The sequence below is a fragment of the Pteropus medius genome, unplaced genomic scaffold (assembly GCF_902729225.1).
Source record: "Pteropus medius unplaced genomic scaffold, Ma_sr-lr_union100, whole genome shotgun sequence".
Taxonomy (NCBI): domain Eukaryota; kingdom Metazoa; phylum Chordata; class Mammalia; order Chiroptera; family Pteropodidae; genus Pteropus; species Pteropus medius.
The window spans coordinates 562460-578551 of record NW_024349226.1 but is presented as its reverse complement, the minus strand read 5'-3'; the positions used below and the strand labels follow the sequence as shown (position 1 = coordinate 578551).

Sequence of the window (16092 nt, the reverse complement as noted above, 5' to 3'; positions counted from 1 at the left end):
GCTCTGGGCTGACTTGATAGCCCTTGGCATCCAAGTTGTGGCTTTTAAAGCCCCGAGGGACAAAGGTGGGTGGACAGAAGGAATATGCGATGCTGTTCTAAGAGCTTTAGATCACTAGCTTGTTTAACCCTCGAAGAAACCCCATGAGATAAATACTATGATCATCTTCACTTCACAAGAGCAAAGGGGTTGAATAACCTGCCCAAAGTCATACAGCCAGTGAGAGGAAGAGCTGGGATTTCAATGTGGGTGCCTTGGCCCCAAAGTCAGTGCCCCAAACACCACCTGCACTAGCTGTAAAGGGGTGCTCGCTTCCTGGGTTCCCCTTCAATCTGGAGACACCCTCTGGGAAGTGGTGCTGGAGGGGGAAATGGGAGGTTGGAAGGTAAAGAGACCAACATTCCCAGTCCATAGCCACGAGATATCCCAGTCCGAGGGGGGAGGCTCAGCTTCCCTCTCCTGGGAAAGTCTTCAGTTCCAAAGAAGAGGCTGGAAAGGAAAACCACTTCCCGTGTGCAGGCTCCCGTTTCCTGCCCAGAGCCTGCCTTAGTCTTCCAGGTGGGAAAATAGAGTCAACTACCTCTGACTCTTCCAGCAGGTCCTGAGTGCCTCTGCCTTGGTTTACCAGCAGCACTGAAGCCCAGAGAGATTGTACTCATCTTCAAAGGCAGCACAGTGCTTTGAGAACTTTCACTGTGATTTCCAGGGGTGAGAGGAGGAGCCTCACCACCACCTGGGCCACTCTCATCTCTCAGACCCAAGGAACAAGGCATCGTTCCCTCCCAGAAACATTCCGACATCTGAGTGCCTTACCTCTGCCCCTGACATTATAATTACACTAAGCACAAATCCCCAAACCCCAGTTCTTGCCTGAAAACATCCTACGTCTCCTCTGGGCTCCTGTGCTGTAGCGGCAGGTCAGACCCTCTGCTTCTCTCCAAAAGCGCTTGTCCTCTGCCCAAAACATGCAAAACACCATGAAGTCCTTGACTCTCTCTGACCTTCGCCTGTCCCGTTGCAGAAGGGCCTCTTCATCCCATCCCAACCCGAAAATGACACGATGGCGATGGCAAGGGAAGGGAAGAACCCACCCAGCCCACCCAGAGCAAGACCGACAAAGACCGGACACCAGGCAGGACTTCCCTCACAAACTCGAGGGGCGAGGCACCTCGGCAGACAACACGACAAACAGCACGAGGCAGCTGGGGCTGGAGTTTATTGCAGGTGGACACAGAGATTCAGAGAGGAGGGGGACGGGCTGTGGGCTCTGTGCTCAGAATCCTACGGAGGGAGGGTCGAGAGAGAGAGAGCAGGATATGGTCTGCCAGATGGTGGAGGGCCGGGCCTGACTGCGGAGGAGCTGCGACGGGCGCGGCCCAGAGCCAGCTCCCCTCCTGCCACCCTCCCCATTCTTCAGGATGACGACTCCAGAGACGCTAGGCTATTTCATGAAGACGGAGTCCGGGCGCAACTGGGAACGGCGCATCCACTGGGGTGGGGGCGCCGGACTCTCGAGGGCCGACGGTCCAGCTCGGGGTGGAAGGGATGGTTACCCAGGTCCTCGCCTCATCGCGGCCTCCCGCGTCTCTTTAGGCGTCTGGCGGTTCCGGCGTAGGCTGGGGTCGCTGTGGCGGCGGTAGCTCGAGCTGGGGTCGCGGTCCGCCGGGGGCTCCCAGGAGGCAGGAAACCGAGGCGGCGGCGGGCGCCGGGGCGAGCGGCACGCCGGGGCGGGCGGCGCATGGAGGAGACGGCGCGCTGGGCGGCAGGCCGGCGGGGGCTGCGGGGGGCCGCGCGGGAACCCAGATGAGACCGTAGTAGACGGCCAGCAGTACGGCGGCCAGCGACACACAGAGGAAGTAGGCGCAGACCGGGGCCAGGCGAAGCCAGCGCCCCCGCGGGCCCTCGCTCAGCCCGGCGCCACCCGGGCTCTCGCCGCCGCCGCCCACGCAGCTCGTGCCCCGCATCCCCGCAGCCCACTCGGCCGGCGCGGAGGCCCGCCAGGCCCCGCCCCCGCGCCAGGCCCCGCCCCCTCCGAGGACCGCCTCCGCGCTCCGAAAGTCCCCGACCCAGCCGCGCCCCCGCCAGCGTGGCCACGCCCCCGCGTCCTGGGCCCCCCTCAGCCTCCGGCCAACCATCATCAAGCTGAAGCTTAATCGATGCTCCCATCCCGTCCCCACTGAGCTCCGCCGGCCCCAGGCTTCCAATACCTACTTTTTTTTCTAAAATGCAGATCTCGACCCAGCCGACTACTGCCAGGCTTCGGTGTTATACCCGCGCCTCTTAAATGCGAGCCCGCCACAGCGCTTAGCTCCAGTCTCCTCTTTTGGGGGCCTCCTCCCTGCGCCCTAACCCCATCCCCTTTTTGGACTCAGACTTCTTCCAGGCACCTAGCCACGCCCCAGCCAGGCTCAGGCTCCTCAAGCCCCGCCCCTCAGGCGCAGTTCCGCCCCATTCGATTTCGCCCTCTTCTCCCCCTGGCTCCACCCCTCTCATTGTCCTCACTCCGCTCGTTCCACCACCGAACCCTAACCACTCCTCCGCGGGTGGCTGCACCCCACACCGGCGTTCGAACTCCCACCTCAACCGGCTCTCGTGGCCCCAGCCCTTTCCCTAACGCTGTCCCGTTCTAACTCCGCTCACCAGAATTCCGGCCCCGCCCAGGAGCCCTAACCACGCCCCCCATGGGACCAGGCTCCCCCTCCAGCCTTTGTGACTCGAGATCTAAGCTCACGCCGCGAAGTTCCAGCTGCACCCTACACCCCAATCACGCCCCTTCCCCAGCTCGTCGCCCACCACCCTCGATGTCTCCCTTTCCCTAAGCCATGGGGGGGTCCAGAGTGGGCTCCAGGGAGGAGAGAGCACAGCCTGGAGAGCCAGACTCCCCCTCCTACCGCCCCCTCCCCATCAATGCGGGGAAGCGTCAGTCCCCTCCCAGCAGCGTCTTCAGGAATTCAGGGAGGCCTGCGGGAGGGGGGGAGGGAAGACATATCAGGGTGGGCGGAGGAAGACCCTTTCCTCCCGCCTCTTCCGCCACGGAAAAGCCTGCCAAGCACAGCAACCCAGCCTGCCCCGCCAGAAACACAGTTCAAAGGTTAGCGAAAGCGCTGCGTTTAATAGAGACGGGGCCGGTGGCCGCGTACTTCGGGTCCTTCAGAAGAGTCACCAGCTAGTTGCCATGCCCCAGATGTAAGCTTCTGGAGGCGGGAAACTCCGCCCGGGGACTGGCACCTACCCCCCATGGCCTCCATAGGTGGGTAACTCGGCTGTGTCCCAGCAGTTCCGGTGCCAGGGCGCCCCCCACTTGTGAGACTGGTCTATTGCCCTGGCCCCACCCCGTTGGCTGTCCTTGGCTCCTCCCCCCTTACATTTAACCCTCTCCTGGCTGGAGTGTGGCGGAAGCAGAGGGCAGAGGAGCGAGGCGGCGGGAAGTTAGTGCAGAGTCGGCGGGCGCGGTCAGCGGGCGGCCCCCGGTTGTGGAGCAGCTGCCACCACCTTGCAGAAACGCACCCTCTGGAAGTCGGTGATCTCCGCCGTCTCCTGGCCCTCGGGGCCCGCCTCTGGGGAGAGAAGGGGCGGTCAGCGGAGGGGAACAGTCACTGCCTCCCTCCCCCCGGACACCGACGTCGAACCCCGCCCCTCATCCCGTTTGCGCCTGGCTACAGCTGCCCCTTGCTAAGTGGTTTATGGGCCTCAGGCTCCTTTAATCCTCGCAGTGGACTCACGAAACAGGATGCGCCCCAACAGAACTGTTTACAACCGAGAAGATAATCTGGTATAGCGAGATCAGTCACTTGGCCAACACGTGGCCTAAGACAGAGTGCTTGGGCACCCTGGCCTATCCACCATCCTAAACTGTCCGCTTCGACCCCAGCCCACCACCTCAGGGGCCTAAACCGACCCCCATCACGACTGCCCCACAGGACGTGCCCTCCCTCGCCCTTGCCTGCTTCTTGGGCTGTAACCAGGCCTCCCTGGCTCTGCCCGCAAATCTTAATTCCACTATTAGGGGAGATGCCCGTTTCACAGCCTGGCTTCCAGCCGGTGGCCGCGGAGAGATGGGGTTCAGCCTCTCGTTCCTACTACGTTGGACCCCACATTCTAAGCGGGTCCGCATTTCTATTCTAATTTACCCAACTCGGTTACACCTCAAAACTCAAACGCGGCTGATGCATTACTCTGCCCCTCCCCATTCTTTTGACCTATTTAAATTTCTAATCCGGCCTTTAGCCCCTCCCCTTGGATCTGGCCCCACCCCTTTACCTTCGGATTACTTTCTTAAACCCCTGGGATCCATTTCTGAATCCTAATCCCGTCCTGGCTCCACCTCCTCACCCCAGGCCAGTGCACACACTCAATGCCCAGCTGCTTGGCGCCAGAAGTCCTTTCCTTAGCTCTCCCCCTGACCTGACTCCATTCCCACGCTATCCCAGCATTCCAACCTCACCCCCAGGTCCAGCTGCTACCCAACCCACCCGTGGTGGAGCCACAGCTCCACTCCATCCCACACCCCTGGGGCCACCTCCCCTCAGCCCCAGAGGAAGAGGAAGGCAGGCAGACCCCTCCATGGGCCCATCAGCTCCCCCACCTGGAGCTGCCTCAGACCCCTCCTCTTCGGCTTTCTGGGTTCCTGGGATGCTGGGCCCACTCTCCAGGGAGGCAAGGACTGGCTGGTCACCTCCTGGGGAAGGGGTGACTCAGTCAAGCCCCTCCTGTCCAAACAGCCCTCCACCCAAAGACAGAAGACTCTGGGGAAGTGGGAGGGGAGGGTTCAAGGACACACCTGGGGTTGTCATTTGAGGATGTGAACTTTTTATTGGGAAGGGGACTCTGAATGGCCCAGAGCAGGGGCAGGATCTGGGGGTGGACATTCCAGAGGCACGGACAGCACACAGAAGGGCACGGACTGTCCTCCCTAGCTGCCAGGGCAGTGGGGCACACGGGGTCCCGGGGCCCAGCCCCTGAGGGTGCCCCTGCCCATGCACCCCTCGAAAACACACACAAGCAGCCAGCTTCATGCATTTTCAAAAGGCCAGGCCTCACCCGGAGAAAGGGCATCAGCCGGGTGGGCGGTCCGGGGAGAATTCAGCTCCATCTCTTCACCCCAGTCGGACACAGGCTGGTGGCCCCCAGGGGGCGAGAAGGGGCTGGAAGGCGAGGCAGGGGCCTGGGGAAGCGGCGGGGGCTCCTCGGGCCCGGAAGGCTCTTTGTCGGCCTGCTCACTGCTGGGGCTCCCAGTGGGCTCCAGCTCTTGGGGTTCCTGGTCTTGGGCTGGTTCTTCCTCCTCTTCCTCATCAGCCTCTTCTTCCTCCTCAACCACCTCCTCGTCCCCACTCACGTCTTCCCATTCCTCATCCTCCCCCTCGTCTTCTTCCCCTTCGTCCTCCCCGCCATCGTCCTCCTCCCCCTGATCCTCAGGAGGCCGGTGGACAGGGGCTGGGGTCGCGGGTGGCTGTGGGGAACACAGGCAGGTAGGAGAGAGGGTAGGGCCCTGAGCACCCCACACCCCCTGCCCAGAGATGACAGCCCATCTTACCTTCGTGGTTGTCTCCTCAGGGGGAGTGGGCTGTGGGGCTTCAGGGGCTGGGGCCACTGCCTCCTTCGTCTCCCAGCGGTCATCGTGGTCACTGGAGAAGACAGACAGGAGGAGGAAGTTCTAGGGGCAGAGGAGAAAGGGGCTTCCCACCACTGGCTCCTCCCCAGAGAAGAGGGGCAGAAAGGGGATACAGGGTTGGCAGAGGAGGATCTGGCGTGCTGGGGCACTCAGGAGCAAACGGTGGAACAGGCGACACTGAAGAGGTGACGGGAAGGGATGGGGACAAACGGTAAAGTGGAGAGCCAGGCCCTAAGCCCCCAAACCAAGTGCCTGACCCATGGAGAGGCAAGTGCCTGGAGAGACAGACATACCCACAAATACACAAGTCAGAATGACCAGGGAGAGGGCCACACAGCCCCACTGCGGGGTGTGCATATGCCTGGGGAAGGGGGTCCCCACCTGTAGGCTCGGGGCGCTGCCTTGGCCTGGGGTCGGCTGCTCTTCCTTTTCCTGCGGCTGACCTCAGCTTTGTGCTGGGACAGGAACTCCCTGAAAGTGGGAGGCTTGGGGGGCCGGGTCCAGGACTGATCATCTGCAACGAAACCCAGGAGGGGTCAGGAATGGAGGTCATGGCACAAACACCCCACAAGCCTAGCGCAGGCAGCTGCCTCCCCCACCCGGGGACACCCACTCACCATAGCGATGGGATGGTTCAAGGGCAACGGCTGGGCCATCCTTGAACCTGGGGAGAGGGAAAAGGGGTGAACGGGTAGCTGAGAGTACAGTGGGAGCAAGAGCGGTGGGAAGAGATAAGGGGGAGACTGGAGCCAGAGTCGGAAACCAAGATCGTAGGAGGGATGTTCAGCGGAGAGGTGGGAGGTCACTGATTAGAAGGGGGATGGACCAGGTGATGGACAAGAGGCGAATCTGACATCATACCGACAAATACATTAAAAAAAAGTTCCGTATTTGATCCCCCGGAACAAAAACTGGAAAAGTACATGAACCCCGGCTTCCGCTCTGGCCGCCTGTCCTATTATTCTCTCATCTCCCCAGCTAAGCGGGTTCTCCCACCACAGGACGCCCCTGCCTCAGGACCTTTGCACCTGCTGCTGCTGGGGACACGCTCCTCCAGATGTTTCAGTGGCCCGTTCCCTCACCTCCTTCGGGCCTCCGCTCAGAGACCTTCTTAAGCCCCATCTAAAATAATCGTATCACATATATTACCTAAGTCTAAAACGACAGGCTCCATCCCTCTGCGTACTGTCTCGTTACTCTTCACAACCTGACATTAGATCTAGTCACGGCCCATCTTTCCCACCGGACTCTAAGTGCCATGAAGGCAGACCGTTTTATGCACTACTGTGTCCCCATCACCTAGAACCTTCCATGACATACAGGAGGGACTCGGTTATCTGCTGACAAAATCAACGCACACGTGCGTTAATGAGACGTGCTGTGGGCTGCTTCGGGGGACACAAGAAAAAAATCCATTTCTCGTTTCTAACCTGGAGAACATCTCCCCAAAGCCGAGCTGCCTACACCTTAGAAACAGCAGCGGCACCATCTGTGCAAAATACTTCTCACGCACATCAGCTCAAAGTTCAAAAATCAATGCTCTGACCAGCAGGCACACAGACAAGATTCTCGTTCTTTAACCAGTGTCAACATAAGCTTAAGCGTGAAATCTTCCAATGCAGCAAAGGACAGAGGACGGTGTAAAACCTACGGCTGCTGATCTTAAGACTGCCACTCGTCGACTCTCAGAAACTTCTCCATCTTTGGTATGGAAGTTAGTCGTCCCGTCAATGACTTAAGACGCCTCTGCTTGAATTCTGACTGGCTAGATTTTTCCTAGACCCGAAAGAGGACAGAGTCTGACTTGAGGATGACAATGCCACCGAGATAAGGGGCTTGCGTCAGTGAGGGACAGGTGAGAGGGACGAAAGGAGGGCGCGAAGGTGTCATCAGCGACTCTTCCAGCCCTCGCTGCGTGAGAACTTATATCCACGCCTTTAGCCTGGAGCCGCTGCAACATCGCCCACTAGGGCAGGCAGTTTGAGTTCCTGCCCCGCAGTGCTGGGTCTGTCACCCAACAGAATGGGAAGTGTGTCCACTCCCCCACTGCACATCTGCCAATGCCAAGACCAGCGCTTCCCCAGGTGGCTGCCTCCTCAGCCTGGGCACCAGAATGCACACACATGGAGCAGAATTGAGTTCAACCCGCATCGAGAAGCCAAGCCCAGCCGGACTCACGGCCGAAAGTCCGGCCTGGGTTAGCCGAACCCAGCTGCCCTGTAAACACGAGAAAGAAATTCTTTTGTATGTCACTGAGATGCGGGGGACACGCAGCACTGCCGTCGTGACTGCTAACTGCTTACAGGGTGAGAAGCCAGAGCAAGTCGAAGGAGTCGGAAGCCAGGGCCAAGGCCACGGAGCCAAGCGGGCGAGCAGGGAGGAGACTCACATGCCATCGGTCTTCTCGGCGTCCCACTCCCGCCGCCACTGGCCGGTGGGCTTGCGGTGTCTCTGCAGCCGCTCCTGGTCGATCTTCTCCCGCTCCTGCTTCCAGCGCAAGTACTCGGACCGCTCCCGGCCGGTCATAGACAGCGTCATGTCCCCAGCACTGCCCGGGCCAGCACGGCGGCCCTGCGCCCCGGCAGATCGGTCGTCAGGGACCTGCTCCACGCCGCGCCCCACCCACGCCCTCCAAGCTCACACCAGCCAGGGCCTCAAGGTCACGCGAGGAGACAGGGCGGAGAGCAGAACCAGGCCCGCTCAGGTGGCACCCCAGACAGGCCCGCCCACGTCTCTAAGCAGCGCGCCTGCCTGTCCTCTGCCCTCACCCTGCTGGTTTTCCTTCCCATGTGCCCTTACCCGACGTCTTATTACGTATTCTTTTATTTAGCTCCCATGAGCATAAACTTCGTTGGGACAGAGGGGTTGCCTTGTTTACCACCCTATGCTCCAGCACCTAGGACAGTGCCTGGCACCTAGTCGGTGCCCAATAAACATTACTAATATTAGGAACCAGGGGACGCCGCCGACTGGCACTGGAAGCCACGGCTCGTCTAGGGGTAAAGGACAGGTGCCGCCCCACCCTGCTCCGCCTCTCACCGCCGTGCCTGGCGCTCAGCGCCCCCAGGAACGCACGCTGCCCAAGGGAGAAGCCAGCTGCAGGACGCCTGGCCCAGGGTGCCCCGCCAGGCGCACCCACCTGCCGCTCCTGCTCAAGGCCGCAGCGCACGCGCTCGAAGTCGGGGCCGCCCCAGTTGCGCCCGTGCCGGCGGCTGCCCTCCCGCCGGTCCCTCTCCGGCTCCTCCAGGGGCCCGCCGCGCCGCCGGGGGTCGTCCAGGAAGTTCCGCACGGGGTTGGGCTCCAGCACGCCTTCCTGTGGGCACGACGGGCGGCGGTTGGCGGGCGGGTGGGCGGGCCGGGCCGGGCGGCTCTGGCCCACACAGGGGACGCGCCCGCACTGACCCGCTGGTTGCGCTCATACTCCGCGATCTTCTCCATCTCCTCGTTCATCTTCTCGATGTTCTGCCTCCGCCGCTCCTCCCACTCCTGTGGGGACAGACAGGGACCTCGGGGCAGCAGGGAGGACCACGCCCCCTTCTGTGCGGAAGAGCCGCAGGGGGCAGGCCTGCACGCCCCTCAGACAGGTCTGCTTTCAAGGCCCGCCCGCGGCTGGCGGCTGGGGACTTGGCTCCCGCTGTGTGCCCTGTCAACGGTTACCTGGTCACCAGCGCTCACTGTGCCTGGACGGTTTGTGCCAACAGCACAGTGTACACTGCCCACCTGCTTTCCTTCTGGGGTCAGGTTTTGGGTATGTACCCGGCAGAGGGGACCTACTGAGTTAAAAACCCCCGGCACTAGACCTCTACTGCTTCCCTGGTAGATGACCCTTCACATACATTGTCACAACTCGATGCTGAACACATTAAGTGCAGCCTGGGACCCCAATGGGCAAGGGCTCCTGGAGGCGCACACTAGTCTCCGGACGTCAGCCCACGCGCCTCTGCCCTTTGCTCATTTTGCTTTGTATTCCCCCACTGTAATAAATCTTAGCTGGGAATCTTTCTAGAAAAACACCGGACCTGGGAGAGGGGTTGGGGACCCCAACGTGCAATAGAGGAAAGAGAGGAGTGCCACAGTAACAACGACAACAGTAACAGTAATAACTTGGCGGATGGCTAGGTGACCTCCACGATCCATCTTCCCCCTCCTCCACGGTAACAGGTTTTACACCAGCACGTGTCCCAGCTGCTAGAGGGCTCGGCTTACAGGAGAGAGAGAAGCTTCCACTTGACTTAAGCCATCGGATTCTGAGGTGGTTTTGTTACAGCAGCTGCCTGTCGCACTCGCTGACGGCTTCCCCAGAGGGTTTCAATGCCTGATGCCACACGATGTTCGCGATGACCTCTAAACCTGAGTACTGGGTGCTCCCCAACAGGAAGTGAGCTGCCCAAGGACGGGGAACTAACAGAACCAGGGTGACCCCAAGTCACCCTGGGGGGCTCTGAACCACTATGCTAGGTGGCCCCCACCCTGCTAACCTGCGTGCTGGGGTGGTGGAAGCTATCATAATAAAAACACCAGTGCTCGCCACAAACAAGTCCAGGGAGGGAGGGAGAGGGGGAGAGAGACAGACCACACACATGCGCACGCATATGCACTGGACAGAGTGCCCCAGAGACAGAAAGACAGTGCCAGAACGAGAGGAAAGAGACAGGCGAGGGAAGGTGGGTGGGCAAGCGTGCTCCAAACGAAAACGAAGGAAGGGGAGACAGAAAGACAGAGTATACACAGCACTGGTCAGGAAGAGAGAAAGAGCCAGACGGAGGGGCTGAAAGAGAAACAGAAAAAGAGATGGACAGATGGGCGAACGGCCCATCTGAGAGGAGGAGGAGACAGGGGTGACGACGGAGAGCCCCAGCCAAGGCCTGCGGCCCCTTCTTGGCTCTTACCTTGGATCTGCGATCGGCAGTTGAGGCATCTCCAGCTCCAGAGAGATGAGGGGACCCCCTGCCCCGGCCCCTCCGGCCGCGGCCCCCAGCCCCTCCTCGAGGCTGCTCCCCAGGACTGTCCTCCCAACTGCGGGATGTCCGGCCCACGCCTGCCCGGCCTCCCTGCTGAGGGGCAGCCCGGCCTCCTCTGCTGGCCCCGGGGGGCCGAGGGGTCCCAGGAGACCTCCGGGAGGGACCGTGGTTCTTCTCCTGGAAAGAGGAAGGGAGGAAAAGTCCAGTCACTGGGGCAGGGAGACGGGGCTGGCCCCGGTCCAGGGGAAGTGGCCAGGGTGGAGGCCACCCACAGGTCTGGGGCAGCTGGGAAGGCCCTTCCCTGTCCTCAGGCGTCCCCTACCTCGGTGTGGCACTCACCACCTCAACTGCCACATTCTCCTTCTCCAACAAGCGGCCCTTCCGGGGAGCTGTCACGGCTACACCCTCGAGTTCAGCTTTTTTACGGTCCTCTTCAATCTCCTAGGAGCAAACATCAGAGGCAGGTGAGTGCCGGGGTCCTGTGTGCCGCTGCACCCTCAGAGCCCCCCGAATTTCCCCCAAGTCTGGCCCCAGCCCAGGCCTCTCTGCTGAGCCCTAGAAAAGAAAACCCACCACTTCGGCATCTTCCCCCAAACTGCGTCCTGCTGCTCCCCTGCTTGGAACTGTCGTGCAGTGCCCACCTCTGGGTAAGAGCCACAGGCTCCCGCACATTGTACAGGGCCCTACAGGGCCTGGCCTCTGTACCGCCCTGACCTCACCTCCAACTTGCTCCCCAGCTCTTCCTAGGACATAGCAGGCTCAGACCTGACTCAGGGCCTTTGCACCTGCTATTCCTTCGGCGGGAAAACTCTTCCCGCGGAGACCCATCAGTCACTCACCTCCTACAGGTCTCTGCCTAAACGTCCCCTTTTCTGAGGGTCTTCCCTGACCAGCTTCCCTGCCATTCTCCCACCCTTTCCCCTGTTCATACCTGGCAATATGTACATGTTATCTATTATCTGCCTCTTCCCACCCCAAAAGAATCTGTCCCAAAACAGGAGTAGCTGTCTTTTTGTTCACTGATGTATACCCCGAGCTGAGAACGCTTCCTGGCACGCAACAGAAACTCAGTATGCTTTTTTTAAATGAATGAAACCATGAAGAATGAATAAATGAAACCTACTCCTCTCAGGTCCCCTCTCACAGACAGCTTACTCTGTCACCTTTAACAGGGACCCGGGCCTCATCCTGGACCCTCCCTCCTCCTCCTCCCCACCTCCTACCACTGCCCATCAGTCACTGAGTCCCTTCCAGCAGCCCTGTCCCATGCCAGGCACCTCCTCCCCCATCCCCAAGGTCCCTGCCTCAGCTTCCTCTTTGATCTCTGACCTCCAATGTCGCCTCCTCCCATACACCACCACGCAGCAGCCAGAGGGGTCTTCCTGAAAAACTACTGACTTGGTTCCACTCCCGCTCACAGCCCTCCATGGCGCCCCAGCACCAAGAAAAAGTCTAAACTCACTCTTCGCCTGGCCCCTACTGACCTCTCCAGATCAATATCCCCCAACTGATCCTCCAACTTTAAGCTCCAAGTTTTTGCACAAACTGTTCCCTCTGCTCGAAATATGTTCTACTCTACTTTTCAATTGGCTGACATCTTCTCACCCTTCAGGTTTCAGAATCTCCTCCTCCAGGAAGCCCTCCCTAATATCCCTCAGGCTGAGGGAACAGCCCTCTCTGAGTTCCCACAGACCCCTGAACTCCCCAATCCCAGCCGTGCCCAGCCTGGGTCCTCACTAACTGAAGTCACATCTGTGTCCACACTGGACTGTCCACCCTGGAAGGGCAAGCCTAGGGCTGTCTCGGTCACAGTTACTTCCCCAGCGCCATTCAGCACAGGGCTTGGTCTGGTAGAGACCTTTATGAATACTCGTGAATAAATGATGAAGTGAGGGCGTGATGGGCGGGATGCCACGCTAACTAAGACCTTTGGCTGTTATCCTGAGAGTGAAGGGACGCCATGAAAAGGTTTAAGGAAGGGAGAAGTGAGAGAAACTCACTGCGGGGAGGAGAGGGGGTGGGGTCTCCCAGGGCGGGGCTAGGGCACCTGGTAGCGCCGGATGAGGGCCTCATTCTTCCGCCGAAGAGCCTCGATCCTCTTGTCCAACTCGGCATCCTTCTCTTCCTTCGATTTCAGATCCAGCGTGGCTGACTAAGAGGAAGAGACAGTTGAGAGACAGTAAGAAAAACCTATACCCACCCCAGTGCCATTCAATCCAGAGGAGAGAGTGGCATGCTCTCCTCTCAAGCCCCCCACCCCAAAGCCCAGATTCGAGACCCCATTTTTCCATCTCACCATTCCACTAGCTTGGTAGGGCCACAGTCCCAGTGACCCTCCCCTGCAGAATCTGGACACAGCACTGGGGGTTCCTGAGGGCAGAGGGAACAGAAAGACTAAGGCCAGTGCTGCCCCCAATCTGCTTCCTACTCCCCCATACTGGGGGCCCCACTCTCATACATACACACACTCAAAAACACCCAAGTCCAAGCGAATTCTAACGCTCTCATAACCTCTTCTTGAAATATTAGCCCGTCCCTTACCGGGAAAAATTTAGGCTCCACCTCTTGTAAATATTTGGACTCACCCATAACATGTAAATACTGGAGTCACAGCCACCTTGGGAAAGTTCTGGCCCCACACCACGGCTTATGAAACCATCTAACACGGCTCCCCTCCAAGCGATCCTCTAGTCCGGCCTCCACACCCTAGTGCTGAGAATCTTCCATCTCAAGAAAGATCTAGGCCCATCTTCCTGTGCCCGTTCTGGTGCCGATCACATCCCTATGAACATTCCAGATCCTCCTCTTTCCCAGAAAGTTTCCGAAAAGTCCCATAACCCCACACTCAAAAAATGCTCCTACAGGCTGCCTCGACCCTCTCTCATGCCTCCCTCAGGATGTCCTAGCCCCGGCCCTACCGTCCCAAGAAAGGTGCCGCTGCCTCCCCGCAAAGATTCCCAGAACAGGCCAGGTACCCACTGGCGAGACTTCTTGGGCCAGACCCGACCTCCACAGTGAATATTCTCCCCGCCCCGACGCGGACAAAACTTCCCGGACCACCCGCGGATTTCCAGCGAAAAGCCCCAGCCTCGACCCGAGCCGGAACACCACGGCCCCGCCCCCTGCCGGGATGAACTTTCTGGCCCCGCCCACAGGCTCGCGTCATTGATCTGGCCCCGCTCCGGCCTTTCCCAGCCAACTCTCTTGCCCCGCCCCCAGCTCCCCAGGCAAAAGCTGGAACACGCCCCTCCTTCTCGCGTTATTACGCCGGCCCCGCCCCCGGCACGCCAGCCGCCGCTCTGGCCCCGCCTCCGATTTAGCAGCCAACCTTCTGGCCACGCCCCCTGGCTCGCGCCCGAACCCCGTCGCGTCAATACCAGGTCTCCCCGGCCCGGCATCCCCAGCCTCAGCCACGGTTCTGGCTCGCCAGCCGGCTTCCCCGCCAACGCTCTGACCGCGCCCCTGGCTCGAGCAAAACTTTCTGGCCTCACCCAAGCATTCCCCGCCAGCGCCATGGCCCCACCCCTAGATCACCCGCCACTTTTTGGCCCCGCCCTGCCCCTGACTTCCCCTGCCAATGATCTGGGACTCCACTTCCCAGCTCAGGAAACTTCTGGCCCTGCCCCCATCCTGGCCCTGCCCCCAGCTCCCCGGGAAATATTTGCCCCTCAGCGGGGCACAACTTCAGGCCTCCGCCCCAGCAGTCCACCCACCCACCCCCTCCGGCCCGCCCGCCTGCCCACCCGCCGACGTCCTGTTCCGCCTCCCCGCCCCTCTGTAAGCCTCCCATGTATGTCCTGTCCCTGCCCCCTGGGCCACAGAGTACTCAGGCCCCGCCCCCGCGGGCTGCTCGCTCCCCCGCCTGCGCCCGCTCCCCCCACGTGGGGCGTCAGGCCCCGCCTTCTCCGGGCGGGCTCCCGGCCCCCTCTCCCGGTCACCTGTCCCGGAGACCCCGCGGCGTCCGCGACTCCAGCTCCGTCGGCCTCTGCGTCCGCAGCTCCCGGGCCGCGCGCGTCACTTCCCGCCTGCACCACGTGAAGAGGAGAAATAAGGAGGGTCACTTCCGGTCCTGCAGGCCTGTTTCCGGAAGCCTTAAAGGCGCCGCACTCCCGGGGATAGACGTGGGGGTGGAGGGAGCTGGTCTGCAAGGGTGTTCTGCAAACTGGTTCAACTTCCATCTGTCGGGGTTGCCTCCTTCCAGGGAAAGGAGACACCATCCTCTCTCTGTCTTCTACATGGTCCCTTATTTCCTGTTTCCAATAAATAGGTGCCAGACATTGGGCAATGACTCCTTGAAACCTGACCTACCAGGCTTGTGCTGAGGGAGAGGGCAGGTGGGGGCGGACAAAGTGATGAACGTGGTACACCCCATGCCCTACCCTCGTGAGGGAAGGCACATACATGTAAACGTGAAATAACAGAAATGTGGGCGATGCCTTGTGAGAAAGGTAAGAGGAGAGGCCTGAGGGTGAGACAGGGTGGCTATTCAGTCAGAGACGCGCAGCCTGTGCAAAGGCCCTGTGGTGAGTGAATTCGATATATTCTAGGAACTGGAAGAAGCTCAGAGGTCAGCTGGATTTGGCTATAGAGTCCAGGGGATTACGGGCATTAACCAAAACTTAGACATAATAAACCAATTATTATAACCGATGGTAAATGCTATGTAATACCTTTGCTGGAGGCCATGACAATTTTAAGTGGGCAGACCAGATTCCCTGAGGTTGCCAATAATTTTATTTTGTGATTTAAAACATGGAAAGTGCAAGTACCTGGTAGTCCCTTGCCTTATGCGGCTACTGTTAACAGCCGGTCAGAGACCTTCTCTACACATACAACTTAACTCTCATAATTCCTCAGATATCTGCCAAGTTCACGACATCACCTGGTTCCGCTCTTTCTTCAAATGTCACCTCCTCATAGCGGCGTTCCTTGAAATCACCAGTTTAAAAATTGCAAAAACCTCCCAGCCGTTTTCCCCTGCCAACTTTCTCTATTTTACTGTTTGCCCTCTAAATTACCTCTTACTTACTTGTTCACAGTCTGTCTCCTGCACTACATTGTCTTATACCTTGCTATGTCCCCAGTGCCTCCAACGGTGCCTTGTACATAGGCTCTGAAAAATTAGTTGTTGAATGGGTGAATTTATTACTACTATTATTAGTAGTACTAGTACTACTATTATTTTATCTTTTTATAAAACAAAAAGCATATACTGAACTGAAATTCTATATCTTTAACTTAACAATGATGGTTAACAACCTTTTAAACTGCTGTGTGATAGTCCATCCTGTAGGTGGGCCATAATTTGCCCCACCTGGTCTCGTGGACATTTAGTTGATTCCAGTTTGGGGAGATCGCCAACAATGCTGCATTGAACTTCTAGAAACGCATCTTTATGGGTACATGATATGCAATATTATGATCAAGACCATGGACTCAAGCCAGAAGGCGTGGGTTTGAATCCCGACTCTAACATTTACTGACTGTGTGACCTTGGGCAATATAGGAAACTTCTCTGGA

General features: G+C 59.2%; 3 protein-coding genes across 15 annotated transcripts in view; all 3 read right to left on the bottom strand.

Moving 5' to 3' along the window:
* Window positions 1-3288, bottom strand: part of C5AR1 (complement C5a receptor 1) — a 35480-nt gene extending 32192 nt beyond the window's left edge. Inside the window, exon 1 of one of the 2 annotated variants that reach the window (XM_039881685.1) lies at window positions 3233-3288. The gene's annotated coding sequence lies outside the window, so the exon portion shown is untranslated. Of the gene's footprint in view, window positions 1-2212; window positions 2346-3232 lie in introns of those variants that run through there. The other variant, XM_039881684.1, reaches the window with a different exon arrangement.
* INAFM1 (InaF motif containing 1) lies at window positions 1200-2163 on the bottom strand. Its single transcript, XM_039881686.1, is given in 2 exon segments — window positions 1200-1634; window positions 1636-2163. Coding segments are annotated over 2 exon segments (588 nt in total). The 5' UTR covers window positions 2139-2163; the 3' UTR covers window positions 1200-1549.
* CCDC9 (coiled-coil domain containing 9) lies at window positions 2120-14633 on the bottom strand. Of its 12 annotated transcripts, none has more exons than XM_039881671.1 (15): window positions 13552-13753; window positions 12869-12942; window positions 12620-12724; window positions 10912-11013; window positions 10501-10749; window positions 9014-9097; window positions 8751-8924; window positions 8001-8182; window positions 6229-6275; window positions 5993-6125; window positions 5534-5624; window positions 5041-5449; window positions 4586-4678; window positions 3508-3557; window positions 2121-2961 (listed from the first exon to the last, which is right to left on the bottom strand). In XM_039881671.1, the coding sequence occupies exons 1-15, from the start codon at window positions 13736-13738 to the stop codon at window positions 2944-2946; spliced, it is 1998 nt and encodes a 665-aa protein (XP_039737605.1). In that variant the 5' UTR covers window positions 13739-13753; the 3' UTR covers window positions 2121-2943. The 12 variants fall into 12 exon arrangements, with proteins under 12 accessions (XP_039737608.1, XP_039737605.1, XP_039737616.1 ...); XM_039881682.1 differs by lacking the exon at window positions 13552-13753 and adding an exon at window positions 14511-14633 and having other exon boundaries at window positions 2124-2961; XM_039881677.1 differs by lacking the exons at window positions 2121-2961; window positions 13552-13753 and adding exons at window positions 13158-13354; window positions 14511-14600 and having other exon boundaries at window positions 3093-3557.
* Between the last annotated feature and the right edge of the window lie 1459 nt (window positions 14634-16092).

Excerpts from the sequence above, each read along its gene's own strand:
- CCDC9 (XM_039881670.1), bottom strand. The coding sequence starts at position 13,738 with ATGACGCGAGCCTGTGGGCGGGGCCAGAAAGTTCATCCCGGCAGGGGG. Across the intron at positions 8,925-9,013 it reads AGTATGAGCGCAACCAGCGG|GAAGGCGTGCTGGAGCCCAA; the intron begins GTCAGTGCGGGC and ends TCGTGCCCACAG. Across the intron at positions 3,558-4,585 it reads GGGGTCTGAGGCAGCTCCAG|AGGCGGGCCCCGAGGGCCAG; the intron begins GTGGGGGAGCTG and ends TTCTCTCCCCAG.